Here is a 23,821-nt window from a genome sequence, read left to right as displayed (position 1 = left end):
TTGTTGAGAATGTGATTTATTGCCACATCTGCACAGTACAAAATACAAACATGAAAACAAGTAAAGGAACATAAATATATATATATATATATATATAAAAGAAAAGATCATGTCAGCTTTTACTTGCTGGTCTGTGAATGCTGCCTCTGTATGATTGTATTTTTGTCATTTCATTGCAGAGCTTTTAACTTCTTCACCTTGCTGAGAAGGGAACCCAGCTGTACCAGGAAACCGCGCGGCAAAGGTCACGCTGATTATTTATTGGCAATCTGCCAACAGCTCGGGCACGTGCGTCTGTTCTTTTGGCTGCAGCCGTGCGCGGGCGCGAGAACGAGCCTGGGGCGTGCGTGTGTTTACTGGAAGGAGCTCTGCGCGCAGGAGGCGGAGCCTTACGAACATCGGCTTTACTCACTGGAAACAACCTCCAGTAACCTTCCTCCCCACACACACACACACGCACTGTACGGGATCTCTCAGATCTCTCGCAGACCGCATTCCTCCGCTCACTAAAGAAGAAACACACACACACGTATTGGATACTTTTTCCTTTGGATTTTAATGCCTGTGTTAATTTTTAATCTAGCACTACTTTCGGGTAGTTTGCGTATCTTTTCTGTTGGCGACGACCGGCTGCGGTGCGCGGCTACACATATCCGCAAGGTAAGTTCACACTAAACCGGTTCATTATTAACAGAAGTGGACTAAAGAAGATGTTATTATGATTTTTAAGACATGGTGGAAGCTCGGGTGTACACTGTTGCAAGGCTAAACCGTTATGGCGCCTCTGTCTGTCCTGCTCGGTCCCCGTTAAAGCCGACTTCACAGCGGCTCACAGCAAACCAGAGCAGGCGGGACACCTCGTTTTGTAGTCACCGTGAAACCGGAGAACGGGGCCTCCGAGGAAGGATAAAGAGTTATTTTGTGAAAGGAGGCTAAAAAAAAGCGCGCCGGACACTGACCCCGATTCAGAAATCCCTTGTTGCGGTGCGCCCGATCGAAGACAATTGAAAGCAATCAGGATCCAGTTGCTGTCTGGCTGCAGAGGGTTCATTTAAACTAAATATAACCTCCACAGTCTCTGTCCTGTGCATTTGTCACCGTCGCCATAACTGCGTTTTATGTTGGTAAGCTGAGAGCTCCAGTGTGGTAAAGTGGTCATTTATTTATGTCACCAACTTTCTGCTTTTGCATGTCATCCGTCTATATATAGATGCCAGTACCTCATCTGCCCTCCACTCTCCTTCCAGCTGTTTTTAGGTGCTCTATACCAGCCCCTCTCTGGATGCATCAGACTCCTCTGCCCCGGGGCCCTGGACCCGGTGTGTGACCCCGCCGGCCTCACCCCTTTCCCCCCCTCCCTCCTCTCGCTCTGCCCCAAACTCCATACTACCTGTGCACCTCCACGCTCCAGCTCTGGGCCCCCTGCCTCTCCACCAGCAGGTAGAGGCAGGGGGCCATGGCGCCATGGTAACCTTCAGCGGACGCCACCCCCTCGCCATGAGCAGTGGGACCCCTCCAGAAAGCAGGGTTCAGGGGTCCAACGTTACCCCGCATCATTTCAAGCCCTTCAGCTCGCATGAACACTACCAGCAGGTCAGTCTCAGTTTGTGTGTATAAAAAGTCCTCCTTGTTGATGAACCCTCAGTGACCACAGGCCCTCTTTACGTGTTTCAGGTGATGCGTGCACTGCATAAGCTCCAGGAGAGTGGGTTTTACTGGGGGGCTGTTGGTGGCCGGGAGGCCAGCTCACTGCTGCGCTCTGAGCCCCCTGGCACTTTCCTCATCCGTGACTCCTCAGACCACCACCACTTCTTCACCCTCTCTGTCCAGACAGCTCGAGGAACCAAGAACCTCCGCATCCACAGCGAGGGAGGAGGTTTCTTCCTGCAACCAGACCCCCAAAATATTCAGGAGCCCCCACAATTTGACTGTGTGCTGAAGCTCATAGCACACTACATGGGGAAAGGGCAGGATACTGGAAGGACCAGAGAGGGGGCAAGTGGAGGAAATTCAGAAGAGGGGAAAATGAAGGGGCGCAATGTTTATCTGATTCACACCGGCGGGGAGAAAATCCCCCTGGAGTTGCTCAGACCTCTCTTGAATTCTTTGTCATCCCTGCAACACATGTGCAGGAAGACACTGAACAACCAGGGGCTGGGGTCATCGGAGCGAACCGAGCAACTCCCTCACACGCTCAGAGACTTCCTGCAGGAGTACGACGCTCCAATATGACTGACAGGAACTGCGGTGGTTCCATTTCACATACCAGGTGCTGGCGGAGGGCACTGACCACTTCTCAGTGCACATGATCATGCCACCAGTGAGTGAGCAGACTGGAGCCTCAGTTGCTAACACAAGGTCCGTTTTCCACAATGGCCAGATCTGTTTAACTAGCTAGCTCCCACTGACCTGGGATTTGGAGTGGAGGAGTGGGATTTCAACCATTAACTTGTTCATCCTGACCGCTAACTAACATGAGTGGCAGATGAAGCAAGGGGTCAAAGGTCACCTCTTCTTATGACAGACTCGGACGCAGAGCAGTGCCTCGTAGAAGATTAATCCCGTCAGTCGATAATAGCGATGACAGCAACGTGAGTGAGCCCGCTGGGTTTAACGTGCAGAAGAAGAATCATGACATTTACAACACTTTGGATCACTAAACAGAGAGAAAGATGGCACAGAGCTGAAAAGCTGAGAAGGGAGCGGGCGAAGGAGGCCTTATGGAGGAAAAAGGCAAAGTCCAAACAGGGGGCAAAGAGCGCACAGCATTTGTTTGTCTGAGGCTGTTGTGTGTATGTGTGTGTGTACTCGTGTGCTGTGGCAGTGTGCACATTTCCACTGCTGCTTCCAGCAAATGTTGCCTCATAGAGAGGTGGTCATGCCTGCCAGCTCCACACACACAGGTACAAACCCACATTACAAAGCCATTTCTCCTGTTTGTTTCTCCTCCCTGCCTTTTCTTTTGGTGAGTGTGTCGGATGCATGTGACAGTGACAGAAAACAGACAGCTGCTGCTGCCGAGACAAAAGCTTGTTACTGAGACAAAAGCCTTGGCGTGGGACCAAAAAAAACAGCAAAACTTATTTTTATCCAGACTGGCTGGAAAGATGTTAGCGACACTGTGAAGCTCCTCCAGGGGGAAATGATGATCCAGGAGAGGGTGAGAAGAGAAATGGGATTGGGGAGGGGGGGGTGTAAGAGAAGGGGGAGGAGACATACTGGTACACAGCTAAACAAAAACATTGATGTGATTGATGTCGCAGACTTGGAGGAAGTAAACAGGACAGGATGCTGCGCCTTTAAATGCAGATAAAGAAAGTTATAGAGTCTTAATTCTGTCTCCGTGTGGAAGCAAAGAACAGCCATCCAGGCTATTATTATTTTCATGCTGTTAATTATTCTATTATCGGCAGACGCCCCTTTTTTATCATGATAATTACTTTATAGCCGTTGTAATAGAAAGCTGGAAAACAGCTGGTTGATAATTCAGTATCACAATCATCTGAGTGTCCTTGGCTGGACAATACATCAAGGCGTATGTGTGTAGTTTTGTTTACTTTAATTAGATCATAACAGGCATTACATCTCTACATGCATCTGTTTAGTGTAAAATAGTGCTAATATTCCAACATTTACCTTTTAGCTTCTGGCTAACACTATACTGGTAACAAAGATGGTGTGCTCAAACAGTTGCAAGATGCTCAATAGCAATTTCGGGAGTGTAGCATTAGCCTTCAGCTAACAAAATGCCTGCAAATCAGCAATATTATACACTGAAATAACATGCATGGAGTCAATACCTCGTGTACAGGTAACTGTAAAAGTTGCTACTTAACAGAGGTGTTTTATCGCCAGTAAATTATGTTTAGGTCTTTTTCACAATAAGGTGAACTTTGTAACATAATAATTAAGGCATGGTTTTGAGAAAAGCATGAGAAAAATAATAGCAAGGACACCTGTTTTCTGCTTCCATAGTCTTGGATTATCAGGAAGGACTTTTTGTCTGGCCCATTGTTTCTTCTACAGCAGGAGTTATGTCTGTCTGAATGTCAGAGTGATCCTTTAAACTTAGATTTGATCAAAACTGATCAAAGCCAGAGCCACCAGGCGAATGAAGTTAAATCTGGTTCACTCTGTCCTTTCACCAACATCCACAGCAGAGTTTTTGTACATGTGTCGCATCATTGGACCCACGTGTATGTGAATCATTTTTGTCTTTTATAAAGACTCTCTTTGCAAAAAGGCTGGCCACTAGTCTGGCAAAATACAAGCTGTAATATCTGACAAAGCATTACAAAATAAATGGAAAGGAACGTTGCACATATTTATATTTCTAAAATATTTCAATAATTTATATTAAAGAGCACTATTTTTACAAAAGTCAATGCATTTGCCCTGTGTGTTGCTTCTCTTTAACATTGCTGTGTCAGTCCTTACCAACATTATAAAATGGCAAATGGTTGTATCGTTTAAAGCAGCATTCAAACCAAGTGAGACTGGGAAATGGGAGTCAATGCGGAAAAGTAAAAAATGCTTGCCACATGGTCACAAATTACTGGAACTCAGCTGTTAAGATGGTGACAGCTAAACTTTCAAACTTCTCTTCAGAAACAGTGACATTATAGAAGACTCCATCTTTGTTTACAGTCTGTTGTGGACATTTGGCACTCGTGGGGTTAAATATGACTGTTATGTCCCTTTGGGAGCATTTTAGGTAAATTCCATAAGCTGCTGATGTATACAGTAACAAAGGGATTCCCAGAAGCACAGAATTGGGTTTACACCATCGCACGGACACACACACACACACTTTGACACAGCAGTTACTGTGTAGAAAGCTCACTTTGGGCTGGACCTAACTGGAAAGGAATGTGGTGGGTTTTTATACATCCTGCCTGGGGGGGCTGAAAGAGGATGGCGTCCTCTGGGGAGAGTGTGTGGATAGATGAGTGTGTGTGTGTGTGTGAGGTCAAATAGGTGAAAGGGTCCACGTGGATGAGATTTATGACTGCGGTTTTACTGTGTGTAAGTGGTCGGTCAAGCTATTGGTAAAATTAGGCAGGAGGTGAGTTTCTTCATTTCTATATCCCTCACACACACACACACACACACACACACACACGGTTCCCATTCCCTGCATACCTTGTGCTCTGTCTGAGGCTGGCTTCCAGGAAAGAGGCACTTTAATTGAGTTGAGTTTTTACGGCTTGCCTGGTGTTAGTGTGTGTGTGTGTGTAAGAGAGAGAGAGAGAGAGAGGAGCAAATAAGGTATCTTTGTGAGAGTGTATTCTTTGATAAGAGTTTTTAAAACTGCAAAAAAAATAATGCAGGAACAGTATCAAAGTCAGGCCAATAAAAACATGCACTACACCTTTTACGACAAACACACCTTTGTGCAAATTATGTTTAATAACTGTTTTTACAGCTCAGCTCAGGTAATTACAGTGATTCAAAAACTCAGTTCCCTTTTTCGCTGTGACACTTACAGGAAAAATGTGTGTCCCTGCATGTGTGTTTAGTTGACATTTGTTTATGAGAGGAAAAATGAGTGGGCACTTAGAGGCAAAAATGACGTAGGTTCGAGAGCCGAACAGAAATGAGTCCTCTTCCCAAAACTCAGCCAGAATAATCCAGTTTTACATACAAACACATTGTCTAAATAAACCAGCTCAGCTCACTCTGACTCACTGGTGTTGCCTGGTGATTGTGCGCTGGAATATTTTTGCCTGTATCCCTTCGCTCCTCTTGTGAATCTCACACGCTCACAGAAAGTCTTTCCACAGTGATTCATTTTTTCAGGGCTATGACATGTGCGTCCAGCTCAACAGTTGTCAACAGTGTCCCCAGCCAAGCACAACACCCGGCTCTCAAACAACTGAGACACATTCAAAACATTCACACCAAAAGTCTGTGGGCGCCACCCCTTGTAGCTTTAAGAAGCATCGGGAGGAATGTGTTAAATGCTTCTGACGCCTGATTAAAATCTGAGTGTTATCATCAGTTTCTTGTGTGTTTTATTTCACTTTTGAGCTCATGCCAATGTCAAGCCTAGGAGGTGGAAAGAATATTAAAGGGGTTAGGAATATGCCCTGCAACCAGCAGTTCACAGAGGTTTTCCGGGAAGGGCCTCCGGTTTGCTTGATTATTTCTTCCAGGAAGGCTTTTTGTTGGCTGATTGGTGCTTATAGAAAAGAAGACGTTTGGTTGGCCCATCAGCTCAAGTATTGTCACAGCCGCTTCTGATAAAGGCTGACCAGCTTCCAGGAAACCAGAGATTTACCCTGCAGCATTCCATCATTCCCTCACCATCAGCGCACACAGACATAGAAGGAGCAGAAGGGGTATAACAGGGACACAGATCAATAAAAACCATATGGGAAGTGTACACTCAGGCGCTCAAAAGCCATGTGTGCATGTATGTATTTGTGTTTGCTCGAGCCTGTGACCAGCTCATTGTGACAGGCACACACTTTTTCTAAGCTAACACACATTCTAGTAATGGTTTTCCCGTAACAACTGGAGAGGTGTGCACTTACTGGATTGAAGTATGAAAGGTGCAAAGTTGTTTGCGGAAGGCTGCTGCCAGGCATGTTGTAATAGATGGTCACTTTTCTTTTTTTAAATCTTCTTGCTTTCCATTCACAGCTGCACAAGTGTAGCAGCAGAGCAGCTCACGTGCCAAATGGCTTACTGTAACGGCATGGACTGAGACCAAACCCTCTGACACTCTCAGGTGTCACTCTGTCCTTTCAGCCAATAAACAGGACTACACACAATATTTGAACCTGAGAGTGCAGCAGGCACGCACCCGAGTTCAAACGCTGCCACATGTGCATACATATGTGGTGAGTAAGGGGGATTTTAGTCATGAGTGGCAACCTACTTAAAAGATTCTCCTCTTCAAATAAAAAAGTCCTGGTAACAGTGGTAGTCATTTACACATGTTGTAATTGAAGAGAGGAATTCAGTTTCTGGTGTTTTACTCCAATGGCATCATGTGAATGCTTGGTCAGCATCATATAACAGCATAAACAGTAGAAGCCGGACTTAAATGTGAGTGTGTTAGAGGTGGAAATAAAGGCTGTGAGACATGTTCCTTTCTAGACACCAAATGATGTCATAGATAGTGTGGAATTTGTTACTATGGAAACCAGGACCAAACCACTGATTGAACCTAACCAAAATTGGACAAAAATACTGTGATAACACCCATTGGTTTTCCCAAGAAGCTCCATTTGAGGTGGCTTCGGCTGTCATCTTATCCTGACAGTGAGTCCACCTAAGTGCTGTTTTAGTCATGCAGTGGCTATGAAAGGGGAAATTTAGTACCAGGCTTCAAAAAAGTTTATTTCTGCTGTGAGGGTTTAACACGGAGGTATATAGTAGTTGACTCACAGAGGCAGCCACTAGTGGCCACGTGAAGATTAGTTTTTGTCACTTGGTGTCCTCTCTGAGCCACAGAGGTTGCTGCTCAGTGAAAACAAAACATAAAGCTCAGTGGGGGAGTGCTACAGTTGTCCACCTTACTCCTGCTTAATCCAAATACAGGCCAAGAAGAGTTCAAGGTGGGCATTAGCTATGTTTTAAGAAGATGCAGACACCAGACCTCCAAGCCTTGCAGTAGAGGGGATGTTCCAACAGTTGCCATGAGCTGAGAAATTATGTCTGTTTTATGTACCATCCTGTAACATGGAGGTCCAAGATTTACTTTAGTCGCCATTCAAGAAACGGTAACTTTCTCATTGTTTTCATTTCTCAGCCTCAGAGGCTATTTAGTGAACATCAAATCTAGTTTTTGACACTTACACACCAGCTTCCCTTTCTTCTTTCAGTGTGGAAACATCTCTTTACATTTGGTTGTCACATATGGACACAGATGAACAGAAGTGGAAAGTGGCCTCTCGTGTGTGTCTCAGTTTACCAGCACAGTTGTTGATCCTCGCTGCCTCCCGTTGATGAGTGTTTATCTACATTACTCTTCGCAGCAGAAGTGTGCAGCAGGATGACAAACATCAAACAGGCTCTGCTGCACTTTCTTTATCTCCACTGATGTTTCCACTTATAAAACATCATTAACCATCTCCTTCCCTCCCTGCTGGCTGCCAGCTGGAACATCAGAGCCAGACAAAAAAACTTTTTGGGAAGACCAACACAACCTTCTGGGGTTTGTTTCAAATTATACACTCGATTTTACAGGGTTTTCACTGCGAATTAAACTCGGCCTTCAGTGGCTCTTCTCTGCCAATATAGCTGACAGGCTCCTGTGCTTCATCTCAACGAGGATCCAATTGGATTAAACGAGCCCCAATGCTGAGCCTTCTGAATTAAGTCCATTCAGCTATAAAACAAATGACACTGCTGAGGCTCTGGTGTTTGCATACGTACTTCACGTTGTGAGAACAGTCCACTTATTGAAAGACAATATCCTTTAACTGGAATAGGTGGCACCCCTCCTCCATGTGTGTGTGTGTGTGTGTGTGTGTGTTTTTTAATGTGAAGGATCACATTTGTTCCTGAAAGAAGGAAACAGGGGGTGAATGCAAGAGCCAATCAGAGAGCCAAGACACTGAGCCCCCCAAGTACTGCTGGTTTATAGGGCTCCGCTTCAGAGAAGTCACATGACTTCCCAGAGACAGACAGAGAGAGAGAGAGAGAGAGAGAGGGAGAGAGGGAAAGAAAGAGAGGGAAAGAGAAGGGGGGGGCAGTGTGGGAAGGGAGGATGAAGAGAAGGAGCGAAAAGAGGGTCAGGAGGGTGACAGGAACGCTGTGAGGGTGAACCGAAGGTCTGATGAATGAATGGAAGCAGAAGGAGGGAGATGCTGCTGTTCTCGGAAGTGGAACTGTGCAGGCTGGTCTATAATTACAGCTGAATGAACAAAATGAGAAATGACTGACTGAGAGAAGAAGTGGATGAATGAATGAGTACACACAGCTGATGAATCTTGATGGTCTGGTTAGTCCTGCCTCACTCTGTCACAAAACATCCATCACCATCACAATGCAGAATGGGATGCTGTGGTATCAAGACCTGCAAGTCATTTCTGTGAAGATATTAGGCTTGAAGTGAGTTAAACATTTTAAAACCCTTTCTGGAGCCATTTTCTGGTTACTATCGTCTGTAAAAGGGTTTTCTTTGGGACTGTGTGGGTTTCTACAGCAGTTCCAAAGAAAACTGTTCACAGCAAGATCTGTGGAAACAATTGATATAGTCTGAGTTTTTCAATTTCATTTTTCAACCACAAACTAAATTCCATTCGCCTCTGTAGAATCTGGGTGGAGGCAGGGGGACAGCTCACAACTTACAAAATACAGCCAAAAGTAAACAGTGCAGCCAAAACCATCCTGACACCCCCCACTCTTTGTTTGGGTAAGGCCCCTCAGGCACAGTGAATTGAAATCTGCATTGTGCTCATTGTGGCGACTGTTTCAACACAGCCATGCCCACATACAAAACAAAGTGAAGTGATTGTGGGAATCCGGCCGACATGGTTGCAAAAAAACCCAACAACAACAGAGTTCACTGTGGAGTTCCTTCCTGTATCTGTGTCACATGGTCACTGGCCTTTCTCCTTATGATGAGACTAGCTTATTCCAATGACAGACGTGAGCATGATCTGTATGTGTTAGATGTGTAAACATCTCATTTTACATTATTTGAGTATAACATATAAGAGGAGTCACCTGTCACTGTTTCTTCACATGACCACAAGAGGCTGTTCAACTGACTTCAGTTGAATTCACATAAGTGTGGGCATACATTTTGTTGTTGAGCTATAGGTGGTGTGGGCTTTCTACTTACACCCCAGCTCCATTCATGCTCCACCTCTTTACCAGCATTTGAATTAACTATGAGTTTAGGCAGACAAGATGGCAACAGCCAGCGGTGTCACAGAAATTTCCATCTTTATTTACAGTCTAGGATCTTAAACTGAGTATTGACTTTTTTTCAGAGGAAACAAAAGCTCTCTTTATACCACAGGTCACTGATATACCAATCACTCCTCTGCAATATATAAAACAACTGCAAACTGATCCTTTGAGAAGCTGACATCACAGTACAGAGGACAAGCCCCACTGACCGAAAGAATTTACACCATCATCCCTCCTCTGCTCTGTAACACCAACACTTCTGTGTGTGTGTACACTTGAGTTACTCCTGTTGCGGGGACAGAGAGAAAGTCCCTCACAATATAAATCAGTATATTATCAGGGTGAAGACATAGAGTAATACCAAATACTGGTTAAGGTAAGTCTCCAGGAAATGAATGTAGGCCAATATAATGTCCTCTGAAGCTGAAGTGCTGGGAACTGTGTGTGTGTGTGTGAGAAGTAAAACATGTCCACATGGCTCATGACATATGAAGGGGGGGGGGTAGTGTAAAATGTGAAACAGATGTTACTCTTGTGTTTAGGGCCCTGATGTCGACACCTATATGCTGCTACATAAAAATGTGTGTGTGTGTTTGTAGAAAAAGCTTCCCATAAACACCTGTTTTGTTCCGGTTAATATCTCTCGTCATAGTGAAGAAATGATGGTCTCAGTGAAAGAGGAGAGAGAGAGAGAGAGAGAGCGAGAGCAGGAGGAGGAGGAGGGAAGGGGGAGGGGGTCACCTCCATTCCCCTCTGTCCGTGAAAGAGAAGAGCTCATGTGGGATGAACACATTCGTTTATTCATTCGGCCCGTCTATTTTCAGCCCAGTGGGTTTATGGTTATTGGAAAGGCGTTGCCGTCTCGCTCCTTCCCAGAAGGAGTCAATATTTCTCCCTCTCCTTCATTTCTCCCTCTCTGCCTCTTTTTTCTCTAATTCAATATTTTCTCCAAAAGGAATGCTGCAAGGCATTTGAGAGAAACACACACACTCATACGCTGACAAAAAAATGTGAGGTTTCAGAGCGCACGGCCAGCAGTGATCCCGTAAAAACTCCTGCTCAGTTATCACCCTTGTCCATCGCTGCTCTGTCTTGCTCACTGATGTATCTGCATCTCTAGCTTTCTCTCTCCCTCTCTCTTCGCGGCTCTTGCGAGGCTCTCGGGGCCCACTGTGGCCTTTTTTATGATGCTGATGTTTGCTAATGACTTTTAATGATGACTTGTTATGGATCATAAAACCTGGTTCTGTTACTGGCAGTATCAACTTTAACTACAGCCTGATGTGGCCCCTGATAACGCGCGCTGGGACTGTTATCAAGTGATTAAAATCAGATAAGACGGCATAGAGTGGGAAATGTGTTTGAGGGTAGTGAGGGAGGGAGGACTGTAGCATTTGTAGGGGAGGGGGAGGGAGATGTTTTGTAAATGCGCCTCCCTCGAAGCATATCTGAGTTCACAGTGCAGAAATTCCCACAAGCCCTCACCACCAAATATTGACTTAGCCCCATGTATGTGAGGAACCTGGGCTTTATTACCGATAAAAATAGGGGGATAGTGCTGGATGTAACTAGTTTAGTTTGGGCCTGAGCCGCCATGTGTTTGTGTGTGTATGTGTCTCTGCAATGACCCAAATGGATGATGGTTCAGAATTAGCTCAGCATGGACATAAAGGTCAGGCCAAAAGCAGGCTGGTGACCCCTGAAGAATGTTGGGGTGTCACAGTTATTTCAGAGCATTGGTGACCACCTGTCTGTCTGTTCCCACACTGTTTCCACAGGGACGTGGAAAAATGTATGAAAAACCTGTAAATATACCCAACCCATCTGCACACACTGTAGCTATACCATGACAAATAATCAGTCAATAAATAACAGTTTTGAACTGTTATGTTCAGTTTTGCTATAATTGTGTCTTACACACCTCAGCTCTGCAGTAATTCTGATTCATCAGGTTATTTTGATTTATTTTCTTAATTATGTATTTATATATATATATATATATATATATATATATATATATATATATATATATATATATATATATATATATATATATTTAAGATTTATTTAAGATATATTTAAGATTTTACAAATAAAAGCAATGGCACACATTATTTTGTCAGTCTACGAGTTAAATGATGAGCTTTGCTAAGGTATTGCGCCATCTTGTGGTGAATGTTACTATGTGCAGGTCGATTCATGGATAGGTAATCCATTAACGTAACTGGCAGTCAATGATTATCGATTGCAGGTGCAACGATCCAAAGTTCGATCCAAACACCTATGCGAGCGTTGAAGATGATGGACAGAGGAGCGTCATGTCACTGAAAACGTTGTTCAGCAGGGCTTTGTATTCATCTTTAAAATATGGCGTCCTGGCTTCAGGTAAACGGCTTAGTGCGCGAGAAGCCGGAGCCGCAGTGCTGGGACGGACCGCCGCGCGAGGATACTACAGCGCCGGGAGACCGGGAGCGTGCGGGGCGGCCCACGTCCGGGTGGTGGACCTCCGCAGCGACACGGTGACCAAACCCGGTCCGGCGATGCGCCAGGCCATGGCGGAGGCCGAGGTCGGAGATGACGTGATGGGGGAAGACCCGACAGTTAACGGTCAGAGCCGAAAAGGGAATTATATGTCCAGATTTATGTGGAAGAAAAAGTTACAAAAAACAACATGGCGCATTCAGTCAGCAAAATATGATGTTTGCAATGCATTCCGGGATGCCTAATGCACATTTTAGGAGCCTTTTAAATGAGACATGTTTATCATATTTCTGTGATACTGTCAGTCCACAAATGTGTTATTTTAAGGATGTAGGGCCTGAAGTGGGACAAAGGTACTGTTAGCATCTTTTTTGTAGCTCTACATGTACGCAGAGTGAAGGATTATAATGCAGGTGCTACATACAGGTTTATGTTTTCTTTGCCTGCATGTGTGTCCATAGCCTAGGTAGCCAAAGACTTATAATCTATATTCCCCCTTGAACTTTGACCCTAGGGTAGTGCTGCAGAAGTTGCTCACATCATTGTGTTTTATGTGGTAAATATTTGACTTATACCTGCAGAGTTGCAGAAGTTGGCAGCCGATATATTTGGGATGGAGGCTGCCCTGTTTGTGCCCTCTGGAACCATGAGTAATCTCATTGCAGGTGAGCTGTGCTGTCATTATCACCTGATTTTTATGCGGTCAGGATGGTTGTAAATGTGTGTTTCACTGTGCAGTGATGGTGCACTGCAGGGAGCGGGGCAACGAGATGATTGTGGGAGATCTGTCTCACCTGCACATCTATGAGCAGGGAGGTAGTGCACAGGTGAGTACACCAGATACCCACATTATCCATAGTGGTGCACTGTCTTTGCTTGGAAAGACTCTGTGTGTCTGTGTTGATACAGCTGGCTGGAGTCCATGCCACCACAGTGACTACCCTTCCTGATGGGACATTTGACCTGGAGCAACTGGAGTCAAAGATTCGCCATGGTTACCCAGACCCTCATTACCCACGTTCACGCCTCATATGTGTTGAGAACACACATAACATACAGGGAGGCCGTGTGCTGCCTCTGGCCTTCCTGCAGGAGGTGTGTGTTGTGTGTCAGCATGTGAAAGCAGCACTGATAATGGCCTGTATTAAAGGAGGGTGTCTGTTTCCATCCTGAAGGTTCGTGCTTTAGCAGACCGGTATGGTCTGTCGGTCCACATGGACGGGGCGAGGGTGATGAATGCAGCTGTGGCACAGGGCGTGCCCCTATCCACTATTCTGCAACACACACACACTGTCAGTGTGTGTCTCTCAAAGGTGAAAGGCACACTCACACTCAGATGAGAACAGAACTTTACAAGTTAATGTTGTTGTTGTGTAACAGGGTTTAGGCTCCCCTGTGGGTACGATGCTGGCAGGACCTCAGGCCTTCATATCTGGAGCGGTTCGGTGCCGTAAGGCCCTGGGTGGGGGTATGCGGCAGGCAGGTGTTCTAGCAGCAGCTGGAAAACTGTCTCTGCAGGATATGATAGGAAGGCTGGAGGATGATCACCGCAATGCAAAAACATTTGCACTTGGTGAGTGGCTCATGAAAATCTTGTCTGCCATTGTAGTCCTGCTCATAACTCCACCTCTCCTCTTGCAGCTCTGCGTGAGTGCGATCCCTCTCTGTTTGCCGTGGACATGGCTGCTGTGGAGACAAACATCCTGCGGTTTCGTTTGGAACAGCCAAGTTTGACTCCCAAGGAGTTCTGTGCCCGCATGGCTGCAGTTAGCGAAGAGGAGGAGGCTGTACTGGGGCAGGGGATACAAGTTCTCATGTACCCTCACTTTGGGAACTCTGTGAGGGCAGTGTGGCATCTCGGGATAACAGCAGAAGATACCCAGCTAGCCATCCAAAAAATGCAATTTGTAGCTTCTCAGCACTTGAAAGAGAATGTAAGAGCTCAGTGATGTTTACCAAGCTGTGGACTGATTTATACAAATATTGTAAGAACATAAACATGTTGGATGCTGACTTCTTAACAACATTAATAATGTAATTTCAGTTATATTTTTAAAATGATTATGTATTAAATTTAATTGACCATTGTCTCTTGCCAAAGGCTGATTATTTTGTCATTTTATTAGTATTTAAATTATTTTTAATATGTGAATGCATAGTGCATTGGGTATGTAAAGGTGCTGAAAGGTGTTTTTAATCCCAACCTATCTACAATCGGAAGTGGCAGAGCTCTTCATCAATTGACAGCTCTGTGGTTTGTGGGTCTTGCTCAATCTGCTTCTAATAGCAATCATGAGGCCACAAGATGTCGCTGTTATATACCTTCTGCAATCTATTATGTTGTGGTTGAATCTGTCGAGAGAAAAAGATAATTTGAGGTTTTGCTTTTGTATTACTTTAAAGACGGAGTAACAGGGTTGTGACTTCTCTTCATTTAAGAAAAAAGTTGCTGGCAGCGGTGGGATTCGAACCCACGCCATCGAAATGACTGGAGCCTAAATCCAGCGCCTTAGACCACTCGGCCACGCTACCATATAACCCAATGGCAACCAATTACGGAATTTGATGAACTACTATGACACATGAACTATGTGTGATAAACCACATTACGACTGCTGTATTCAGTTCACAAATTAACCTCTCTGGGAAATAATACCGTTGTAGTTTGTGGTAGTTTTTGGTGGTGGGCTCTTTATTATCCTAGCCACCATTTGTTTAAAAGGAGCGTTAATGTTCGTTCCTCTGTGTTCAGAAGGTTGAAGCAAGGCAACTAAACTTTTCTTGAAATAGAAATAGTAGAATTTTCTTGAAGACGTTTCGCTGCTTCTCCAAGCAGCTTCATCAGTTCTTATGTGTTGTTCTTCCGACGACCGTGAAGGCAACAGAAGGAAGGGGCGTGGCCATACGAGATCAGTGTGCTACGTGCTCAGGGCCCTTGTCGTCGTGGTGGACGGTAACAGGAACAGGCGCCAGCTGCCAGGCACGTCCCTGGGATCTTCGGGATACGGTGGAGAAACGGGGCCGATCCACTCTGATCTCGTCTGAGAGGAGGATTTAAGCGCAGCTCTTGCAACCTGGTCAGTTTTTCTTAAACTGGGACAGCGCAGAGGTGACAGTCTGGATAAAGTTATTAGAGGTGTGTCTGCGTCTGATCAGAAGGTTTGTTGTTTATATATTTAATACGTGCATATAGCGTGGTTTTGCATGCTGTAATATAATATAACATCCATGGCTACATGGTGCATGCTGTAATGTAACAGTGTGATGGTGTACTACAGGAACGTCACCCTGCATTCCTTCCAGCCAGCTAGCTGCTACTACTACTCACAACAACATTACGTGTGCTTTCATTTGCTGTCAATGTGAGCTCAAATGCCTTGCATGCTGATGGTTATACTGATAACATCAATCTGAAGTAGGTGCTGTGTCTAATACGTATGGTGCAATGTTGTTTTGTGCATCCATTGACCTGGCAGACACAAACTGACATTATTGTTCCCTCCTCAGACACCATGGAAGAAGAGCTGATGTTTAGCATGGAGGAGGAAGGCAGCATTAAGAGACCCCCTGTCCAGGGAGGTGCCTTCAAACAGCGGGCATCCTCACTCAGCGATGCCAATGCCAGTGATGATGATGATGATGACGAGGACCACTTCATTTGCCCTATCCTGGATGACTCTGCCAAAGAGGTCTGCCACTACCTGAAGAATCTGGTGTACAAACAGCAGCTGTCAAACTCTCTCCCTAAGAACAACTTTATGTACAAGGTGAGTTGGCAACAAGACGCTAAAAGAACAGCAAAAGGGAAAAAAGTGCTGTTAGTTCTGCAATTGTATGTGTGAACATGTCCTTATAAGGAGAGATGATCTGTGCAGACACGTACTGATGTGTGTGTGTACTGTATCTGTTTACTGTACACACCTCTAAGGAGAACAGAGTGTGACTACGTTGTATGTAAACACATCCTCCAGATGAGCAGCATAAATAGCTCCATTCACTGTGTAGTTGTTGTTGTTTATCGTGGAGTTATTTGATGAATTGCTGCATAAACTGTTTATTGATGAGAAGCCATGCGTTTTCTTTACCTCTTTGCATAGAATGAAATGGAAACGATGGCAGAACCTCGCTCGTACAAAGTTTTGTCTGAGAGCGCACGGGTATGTTCCGGTTAAAATTTTATATATTCCTCCTCTCCCTCCTTACCAGCGACCATCCATGCCTGCATCCTACTCCTAAATCTCCTCTCCTTTTTCCATTAATCAGCTAAATAAATCCTTTATCCCTTAATGCATCATAATTGTTGTTTCTAAAACTACTTTCATTAACAGTGTTAAATTCAGTTATAGAAAATTGTACTGCTACTTTAAAATGAGCTAATTTAAATTTTATAATGTTGTCATTCCAGCCCTTCCTGTTCCTCTTCATCCTTCTCTCTTATTATGAACATGCTTTAAATGCCTGTTGGACAGCGACCAGCTGCCTACGAGGCAGACGTGCTGCTGTGCTTGTAGGTCAGCTCTGGGCTTGGGTTACTTACAAATTTAGATTAGTAGTGACACTTGATTCATGTCTTGTACTCAGAAAGATGTATCCTGAAAACTCCAGATGAGTCTTGAACTCTGCCCACTCTGCCCACCTTCATTTTGAGGGAGCTCTCCTTTGTTGTGAACTGTGTCTGTGAGCTCTGTGGTCTTGCGTAGAACCTCTCTTGTCCATGTGCGTTCTAGCACACCTGTTTGCATGAAAACAAAACACTGACACCCACCAGTGAGACTTTTTGTTGTGATGCTTTTGTTCAACAGGCAGCATGGATGCATGCAATCGAAAAGGCCAGAGCCATGCCAGACCCCTGGGCGGAGTTTCACCTGGAGGACATTGCCACCGAACCCTGCGCCCGATACAGGTATGTGTGATTTGCAGATTTGTCTCGTCTGTGGAGTGACAAGGCCTTCAGACACGGCGTACTGTACATTGTTTACTCAAACTATCCAGAAAACTGAACTGTTCTTATAAGGTTATCAGTTACACACAGGGCTTTTTCTGCTATGAGAAAATAAATTGGCATTTCAGTTATCAGGTGATTCAGTGTGGGCCACAGCCTGCTAATAAAGATAGACAAACCTACTGTGACATCACCAAGAGGTTTCCTAAAGAGCATTTTGAAGCTCCAAGTGGAATCTGTGTCCGCATAACTTACCGTTCCAAATATAGGCAAAATGGTGCAGCTGCAGTGCACCAACCTGTCAACCTGAGGAGCCATGCTAATGCTGTATACCTTTAAGCTGTACTATAATTAAAATTGTGTGAGTTATATAAACATTAACCATGTGCAGTTTTCATAAACAAATTCAAAAAAACAATTATCTATGATGACCAAAACTGTATATTTGCTGTAGTGCCGGGCACTTTAATATGGAGTTCTGTGGAGATTACCATTTAAAATGAATGTCTAAGCCTGATAAATATCTGGCAGCAGGCTTCACTCCACTTCACTGGCTTATAGCCTATCTGGTTCACTGGTCACATGAGGAACCCAGAGGATAGTATGACCAGTGCATCGGCCACATCAACATTAAAAAACTCTCCAAACAAGGTAGGCAGCTGAAGGGGTGAGGGCAGACAGCAGGAGAAGAATGTTACATAACACAGGGTTTGTGTTTAACTGCAGAGGGGGGAGGGATTGTCAGAGGCTGGGATTTGCTGTTGCTTTCCCTTTTCATGTGCTAAATTTACCCACATGTAACCTCACTCCTCTTTGCCCTGCCGCCGCCCTTAGTATGAACTTAATGAAATGAAAGTCCTGGTACACTGCGTTCCCCTCCCTGGGACCACTTTTTGTAAGAGATTTCTGTCAGTGGCACACAGAATTCCATAGTATTCATTAACTCAGGACACACGCCCTGCCAAGGCAAACACACACACCGATCCCAAGTGTGTACACAGGCATTTATATCACTATACTGACTGCACAAGTTAATGCCCTTTACACTGGCTTTATCCAGTATAATACATCCAGATTGACCTCTCACACAACCTTGTTGTTATATTGTTCTCTGGGAGGAAAGTGGTGCTCCATGTGTTTCTGTGATAAGAATAGATAACAGACAAACTGGCAAACCAGACGGAAGGCTATTTCTGTTCAGTTTAGGTCATTGTTGTGGAATTCCAGCATGTGTGTGTGTTTTATAATTCTAATAAGTGAAAAATTGCCATCTTGCCGGGCTTGTCCTTCTAGGAAGTAGGTACAGTATGTTCGTCTTTTAGGCTCGACAATGACAACAAAAAGTGACCATTCACCATCTGTGCCCACATTCTACCAACAAATCACCAAGAATGACCTGTCAGTGTGCTAACAAGCTTTCAAGGATCCAGGTTTTCTTTGTTGGCGAGTTGGCACTCTGATTGGTCAGCTTGTGACACAGGGTCATCCAATCACCTGCCGGTAATTCAAACCTTCTAGGATGACTTCGCAGATGGTTTTCTAAGGTTAGCAAAAAAAAACAAACAACAAAAACATATATTGTATGTTGTCCTCTATCTTTACAGGTACAATGCTGTCACAGGAGAATGGGTTCAAGACCAGGTCCACATCAAGATGGCTGTGCAGGTATATTTGCTCTTGATAGATAGCTTTGTACTGTCTCGCAGCATCTAATTCGTTTCCTTCTGTCTGGTTTCTCACAGCCGTTTGGGAAAGGGGCCATGAGGGAGTGCTTCAGAACGTAAGTTGAAATATTTCTCATCATATCTTATCTAGCGGTTGTTGCTCTCATGCTGCTGTGCGTTAGTGTAAACAAAGCAGAGGGATCTGTCTTATTGTAACCTCATGCAGCCCAGGTCCACATAGCTCTCATTTCAGGCTCTTACTCTGCAGGATTCAGGATCTGCTGACAGATTTAGTAAAGTCTTCACAGGCGCTTTTTGTTGATTATTTGTATGTTTTTCTGTTTGAGTACCACTGCTGCTCTTCTGTGTTTTACTGCTGCATGACATGGCAGACTGGCAGAGCAGGGACACAATGCTCTAATTGTTAATGTTTAATCCTTGGTCAATTTAAAAGAGTGAGGCATCCCTCGACACCACTTCAGCAGTGTTGTGTGAAAAATTCCTCTCTGACAAAGACCCTGTCTGAACATGTCGGGTCCTAAAACACAGTTTGGAGCAGTTTTATCCTGCAGGGTCAGTTTCAGTTGATGTTAGGATGTGTGCTGCTCATTACTCGAATTACTGATGTTTTCATTCCTCCTCCAGGAAGAAGTTGTCAAATTTTTCACACAGCAGTAACTGGAAGTCTGCGTCCAACTATGTGGCCAAGCGTTACATGGAGACGGTGGACAGAAACGTTTACTTTGAGGACGTCAGGCTGCAGATGGAGGCCAAACTCTGGGGAGAGGAGTACAACCGCCACAGGCCTCCCAAACAGGTACAGGAATAGTATTTACCTAGCGTCACCTCCACACTGGTTTAGCATGCGTGCAGTGAAAATCCTGCTGGTTCACATTGCTCTGATTGGTTCCTCTCAGGTGGACATCATGCAGATGTGTGTGGTGGAGATGAAAGACAGACCTGGTAAGCCTCTTTTCCACCTGGAGCACTACATTGAAGGCAAGTACATCAAATACAACTCCAACTCCGGCTTTGTGAGGGACGACAACATCCGGCTCACTCCACAGGTCAGTGGTGTAACATTTACACCACTGATACAGAAACCATACATGATCTAATCATCTTTGTTTCTGTCAGGCATTCAGTCACTTCTCCTTTGAGCGGTCAGGCCACCAGCTGATCGTAGTGGACATCCAGGGAGTGGGCGACCTCTACACTGACCCTCAGATCCACACAGAGAAAGGGACTGACTTTGGAGATGGAAATCTTGGTACTCTTCCTCTTTGACAAGCATCTACCACACACTTGAGAAATGAGTTATGAAGCTGATCACAGCTGTGTTCCAGGTGTGCGAGGCATGGCCCTTTTCTTTCATTCCCACCTGTGTAACAAGATCTGTAAGTGCATGGGCCTGACGCCTTTCGACCTTTCCACTGGAGAGAAGGTTCAGCTGGACTGCACCAACAAACTGCTGGTAATTTAAACATTTTGTGTAACAAGACTGACACATTTCATCATAACAAGTGTACATCATCTTAACTTTTTTTCTTCAGAAATCAGCTCAGACGATGCTGAGAGGTTGTGAAGAGCCCTGTGGTTCTCCTCGCGTTCGCACCATGTCGGCAAGCCGGGCACCTCCGCTGCTTTCCCGCCTGTCAGAGACCTCATCTGTGGACGAGAGCATGAGCGACGCGGACTCTATCCCCTGTTCCCCGTTAGCTGTAGCTGGATATATGGACAAATCACCTATCGGTATACACAGGAACATTTTACTGTGATGATCATCCATGTGAGAACAAGAGGTGTGTGAAAATTGTAACCACTTTTCACAGGCTTATCTTTCACTGGAATGTACGAACAAGACCGACTCAATACCAACTCAGGTGAACACAAGGTGAGCCACTGGTAGATGAACTGTAGCGTCTCACAAAACCACATTCAGACTTGTGCAATTATCATTTTTGAATCAAAGTAATGATTCCATTTTTCGTACTTTGTGTTGACATCTGTCTATAGGATTCTGAAAATGGGGGGGACAGCGGCTACCCCAGTGAGAAGAGGAGTGAAGGAGATCCGAACGACCACGTAGATGGGGTAAATCTGACCTTTGACCCTCTTTTATTTCATTTGGTCAGAGTTGTTAGACGCAAAAAGCAACAAAAGTTTTTATATTATCAGTCACAATACAACACTGGGTAAACACACATCTCTAAAAAGCCATTGGCCCAGCAAATGAAGTTACCACAAGAAAATAAATATCTGTATATTGTTCCTCTAAAAATAGGGTTAACAAACTGTTAATCACCAGAGAGCCAAACAAATATATTAATTAAAAATATTCAGCAATCATTGGTGCCTAAATATGATGGTGACCATATCAGTAATGTTCTATAATGCCAGGTTTGATAGATTACTCCTTTCAGTAGCTGTAGCAGGTTTGATAATGCACGCTGTATCATCATTTAGGCCCATCATCGCTATCAAAGACATTATTCAGAATCGGACGAGGACAGTGTCAGACGGGTAAACAAACTTAAAGATGACAATGTGTAAATCCCATCTTCAAATAACCCCACTCTTAATTTCCTCATCTTTCACTTCCTTTTTTCTACTCATCACCTCACCTTTTTCCTCTATAACATCTTTCACACTCTTTGTGTCTCCCCTCACCAGAGGAAGATGGTAGCTCCTCCAAGAGTCTCTGCACACTTAAATTCATACAATCCTGACAACGAATGGGTGATTATTTGCATGGAGGCTGGTTGTAAATGTGCCCAGCATGATGAATGAATAAACATAAAAAATAAATACACAGACATAAATGAATTTTATTTGGAACAGAAACACCATCAACCTCTGTATCACCATCTCCACCATCCTGCGCATGACTCTTACCTCTGTGTGTGCTGTGTGTGTCCCTTTGCTTCATGTGATTTGGCATTCTCTGGTGTACATCTCCAGTTTTCTGGAGGGGTACACAGATATGTGGCGTGTTTAATGCAGAGAACATACAGGTTCACTTTGTGTGTTTTTTTTACTCAGCTGACAGAGGAGAAGTGGAACTTCTTCCATTCAAGTCGTGCCCACATCCACCGACCATCCTGCGTGGCCACAGAGGTGGAGCGACTCAACGCTCTCCTGCAGAAGAAGATCGGCCAGTCAGTCCTCGGCAAGGTTGGAGAACCTGTCATTGCATAAAAACATAGTAAATCAGTAAACGAGGTCCTTTCCCTGTCTCATGCGTTCTGGATCTCATGCCCAGGTCCACCTGGCGATGGTACGGTACCATGAAGCAGGTCGTTTCTGTGAGAAGGACGAAGAGTGGGATCAGAATTCGGCCATGTTCCATCTGGAGAGAGCCGCCCTGTGCGGGGAGCTGGAGGCCATTATAGCCTTGGGACAGTGCCTTTTGCAGCTGCCTCATCACATACTGCCAGACATGGAGCTAGAGGTATCACTGTCTACTATCCCTTTGTACTGATGGCTCCTGTGTGTACCTCTGTGTGCTGACATATCTGTGTGGTTGCCAGGATAATGCAGGAAACAGAAAGAAAGGGTTTAAGTATCTGCTGCAGGCTGCTGAGGCTGGTGACAGGTCTTCCATGATCATAGTGGCCAGAGCCTTTGATACTGGAATCAACCTGCCCGCCGACAGGTCAGTAAAGGTCTTTGTAAGATAAGTGGAAGTCAAACAATAGAAGTACTGCCCCCTGGTGACTGTGTAAAGGAAATGATTATACGTGTTTGCTTTTTTTTACTTGTCCACAGAAAGCAAGACTGGGAGGAAGCAATTCACTGGTATGACACGGTGCTGAACATGACAGACTATGATGAGGGTGGAGAGTTTGATGGGACGCAGGACGAGCCTCGATACCTGCTGCTGGCCAGAGAGGCAGAGATGTACCAAGAGGGAGGCCACAACCTCACAGCAGACCCTCAGAGAGCAGGTGCAACTTCAAATAAACCAAAATCCACACTTGTGGTTAAACTGATCTGCACTGAAAGTAGCAAGTCAATGATCTAATCGGTTGTATGTGAAATATATGAATGCAGCCTTTTCAAAGCCAGAATCATGTCTGTACTGTCAAAACACATGCTGCACTGCATCTATGCTAGCTGAGACTGGCTGTAGCTAATTTAAAAGAGCTGTGTTTGAATACACATGGTGCTGCATTAGAATATCTACCGCTCAGTGAGGTGAAGATTTTCATATAATAAGAGAAGTGTTAGTTTTGCCTGTTAATTCCCATCCTGTCCCTCTGCACAGGTGATTTGTTTACAGAAGCTGCAGAGACTGCCATGGCATCCATGAAAGGTCGCTTGGCTAACCAGTACTATATGAAAGCTGAAGAGGCCTGGGCACTGATGGAGGAGTAATGCCAACTGGATGCATACTGCATCGCCCCCAAAGGCAGTGGGAGTTCATCGATGGCTGATGTCTATCCTGGTCTTTACAAATTCAGGATAAAACCGGAGTGGTTAAGGTTTACATATTTTTTAATGCTGTTGGCTTGCATGTGTGAAGCCTTTGAGGATCAAGTGTTAATCTCCAGGTGTTTTTGTCTGTTTGTGATGGTAGTTGTACTTTTACATTAACATTTTCTTGTCCCTGATAATGAGGATGTATGAACGGGAAGATTGGAAGAATTAAAATAAAAAAAAAAAAATGGTTTACTTGTTTAACCCCAAATGTTAACGCACCTATTTCGAATGAATGTAAGAATGCTTGCCCAGAGTATAAAACTGTAAAATAAAGTTTGCATTGCTTTTTATGGATCATTATTGCTGTATTTTTTCCAATAATAAATGCACAGCTTTCTTCATAAATTCCTAAATCAATTTTTAGGGATCATTTGTGAAGTTC

The 23,821-nt window shown here is 44.6% G+C and overlaps 3 protein-coding genes and 1 non-coding gene across 12 annotated transcripts; 3 read left to right on the top strand and 1 right to left on the bottom strand.

The window, feature by feature from the left end:
* Positions 1-420: 420 nt before the first annotated feature.
* LOC114451891 (suppressor of cytokine signaling 3-like) lies at positions 421-4,385 on the top strand. The gene is made up of 3 exons (XM_028430848.1): positions 421-660; positions 1,248-1,593; positions 1,675-4,385. Exons 2-3 carry the CDS (start codon positions 1,465-1,467, stop codon positions 2,230-2,232), a joined length of 687 nt encoding a protein of 228 aa, XP_028286649.1. The 5' UTR covers positions 421-660; positions 1,248-1,464; the 3' UTR covers positions 2,233-4,385.
* A 7,681-nt stretch (positions 4,386-12,066) lies between these two features.
* tha1 (threonine aldolase 1) lies at positions 12,067-14,438 on the top strand. 2 transcript variants are annotated; one of them, XM_028431500.1, is made up of 7 exons: positions 12,067-12,477; positions 12,933-13,016; positions 13,090-13,178; positions 13,261-13,446; positions 13,527-13,643; positions 13,732-13,924; positions 13,993-14,438. In XM_028431500.1, the coding sequence occupies exons 1-7, from the start codon at positions 12,105-12,107 to the stop codon at positions 14,298-14,300; spliced, it is 1,350 nt and encodes a 449-aa protein (XP_028287301.1). In that variant the 5' UTR covers positions 12,067-12,104; the 3' UTR covers positions 14,301-14,438. The 2 variants fall into 2 exon arrangements, with proteins under 2 accessions (XP_028287301.1, XP_028287300.1); XM_028431499.1 differs by having other exon boundaries at positions 13,527-13,664.
* A 363-nt stretch (positions 14,439-14,801) lies between these two features.
* Positions 14,802-14,883, bottom strand: trnal-uag (transfer RNA leucine (anticodon UAG)). Its single transcript has one exon. It is a non-coding gene; the product is annotated as a tRNA-Leu (tRNA).
* Positions 14,884-15,265: 382 nt separating this feature from the next.
* eef2k (eukaryotic elongation factor 2 kinase) lies at positions 15,266-23,627 on the top strand. 8 transcript variants are annotated; one of them, XM_028431693.1, is made up of 20 exons: positions 15,266-15,510; positions 15,859-16,118; positions 16,449-16,508; positions 17,154-17,254; positions 18,898-18,958; positions 19,036-19,073; positions 19,603-19,774; positions 19,875-20,024; positions 20,095-20,227; positions 20,304-20,431; positions 20,511-20,709; positions 20,790-20,851; positions 20,974-21,051; positions 21,424-21,480; positions 21,631-21,696; positions 22,000-22,131; positions 22,220-22,408; positions 22,488-22,612; positions 22,726-22,904; positions 23,225-23,627. In XM_028431693.1, exons 2-20 carry the CDS (start codon positions 15,864-15,866, stop codon positions 23,332-23,334), a joined length of 2,295 nt encoding a protein of 764 aa, XP_028287494.1. In that variant the 5' UTR covers positions 15,266-15,510; positions 15,859-15,863; the 3' UTR covers positions 23,335-23,627. The 8 variants fall into 8 exon arrangements, with proteins under 8 accessions (XP_028287494.1, XP_028287496.1, XP_028287500.1 ...); XM_028431695.1 differs by having other exon boundaries at positions 15,266-15,487; positions 23,225-23,334; XM_028431696.1 differs by having other exon boundaries at positions 15,278-15,428; positions 23,225-23,334.
* The last annotated feature ends 194 nt before the right edge of the window (positions 23,628-23,821 follow it).

This window comes from Parambassis ranga, chromosome 19 (genome assembly GCF_900634625.1).
Source record: "Parambassis ranga chromosome 19, fParRan2.1, whole genome shotgun sequence".
NCBI classification, from domain to species: domain Eukaryota; kingdom Metazoa; phylum Chordata; class Actinopteri; family Ambassidae; genus Parambassis; species Parambassis ranga.
This window is presented reverse-complemented; position numbering and strand designations above follow the sequence as displayed.

What these genes read in the sequence shown, in the direction of transcription:
- LOC114451891 (XM_028430848.1), top strand. Translation starts at nt 1,465, where the DNA reads ATGGTAACCTTCAGCGGACGCCACCCCCTCGCCATGAGCAGTGGGACC. An exon ending in CGCATGAACACTACCAGCAG is followed by an intron (nt 1,594 to 1,674) that starts GTCAGTCTCAGT and finishes TACGTGTTTCAG; the next exon opens with GTGATGCGTGCACTGCATAA.
- tha1 (XM_028431499.1), top strand. Translation starts at nt 12,105, where the DNA reads ATGATTATCGATTGCAGGTGCAACGATCCAAAGTTCGATCCAAACACC. An exon ending in CATGAGTAATCTCATTGCAG is followed by an intron (nt 13,017 to 13,089) that starts GTGAGCTGTGCT and finishes TTCACTGTGCAG; the next exon opens with TGATGGTGCACTGCAGGGAG. An exon ending in TGCAAAAACATTTGCACTTG is followed by an intron (nt 13,925 to 13,992) that starts GTGAGTGGCTCA and finishes CTCCTCTTGCAG; the next exon opens with CTCTGCGTGAGTGCGATCCC.
- eef2k (XM_028431693.1), top strand. Translation starts at nt 15,864, where the DNA reads ATGGAAGAAGAGCTGATGTTTAGCATGGAGGAGGAAGGCAGCATTAAG. An exon ending in AGAACAACTTTATGTACAAG is followed by an intron (nt 16,119 to 16,448) that starts GTGAGTTGGCAA and finishes CTCTTTGCATAG; the next exon opens with AATGAAATGGAAACGATGGC. An exon ending in CTTTGGAGATGGAAATCTTG is followed by an intron (nt 20,228 to 20,303) that starts GTACTCTTCCTC and finishes GCTGTGTTCCAG; the next exon opens with GTGTGCGAGGCATGGCCCTT.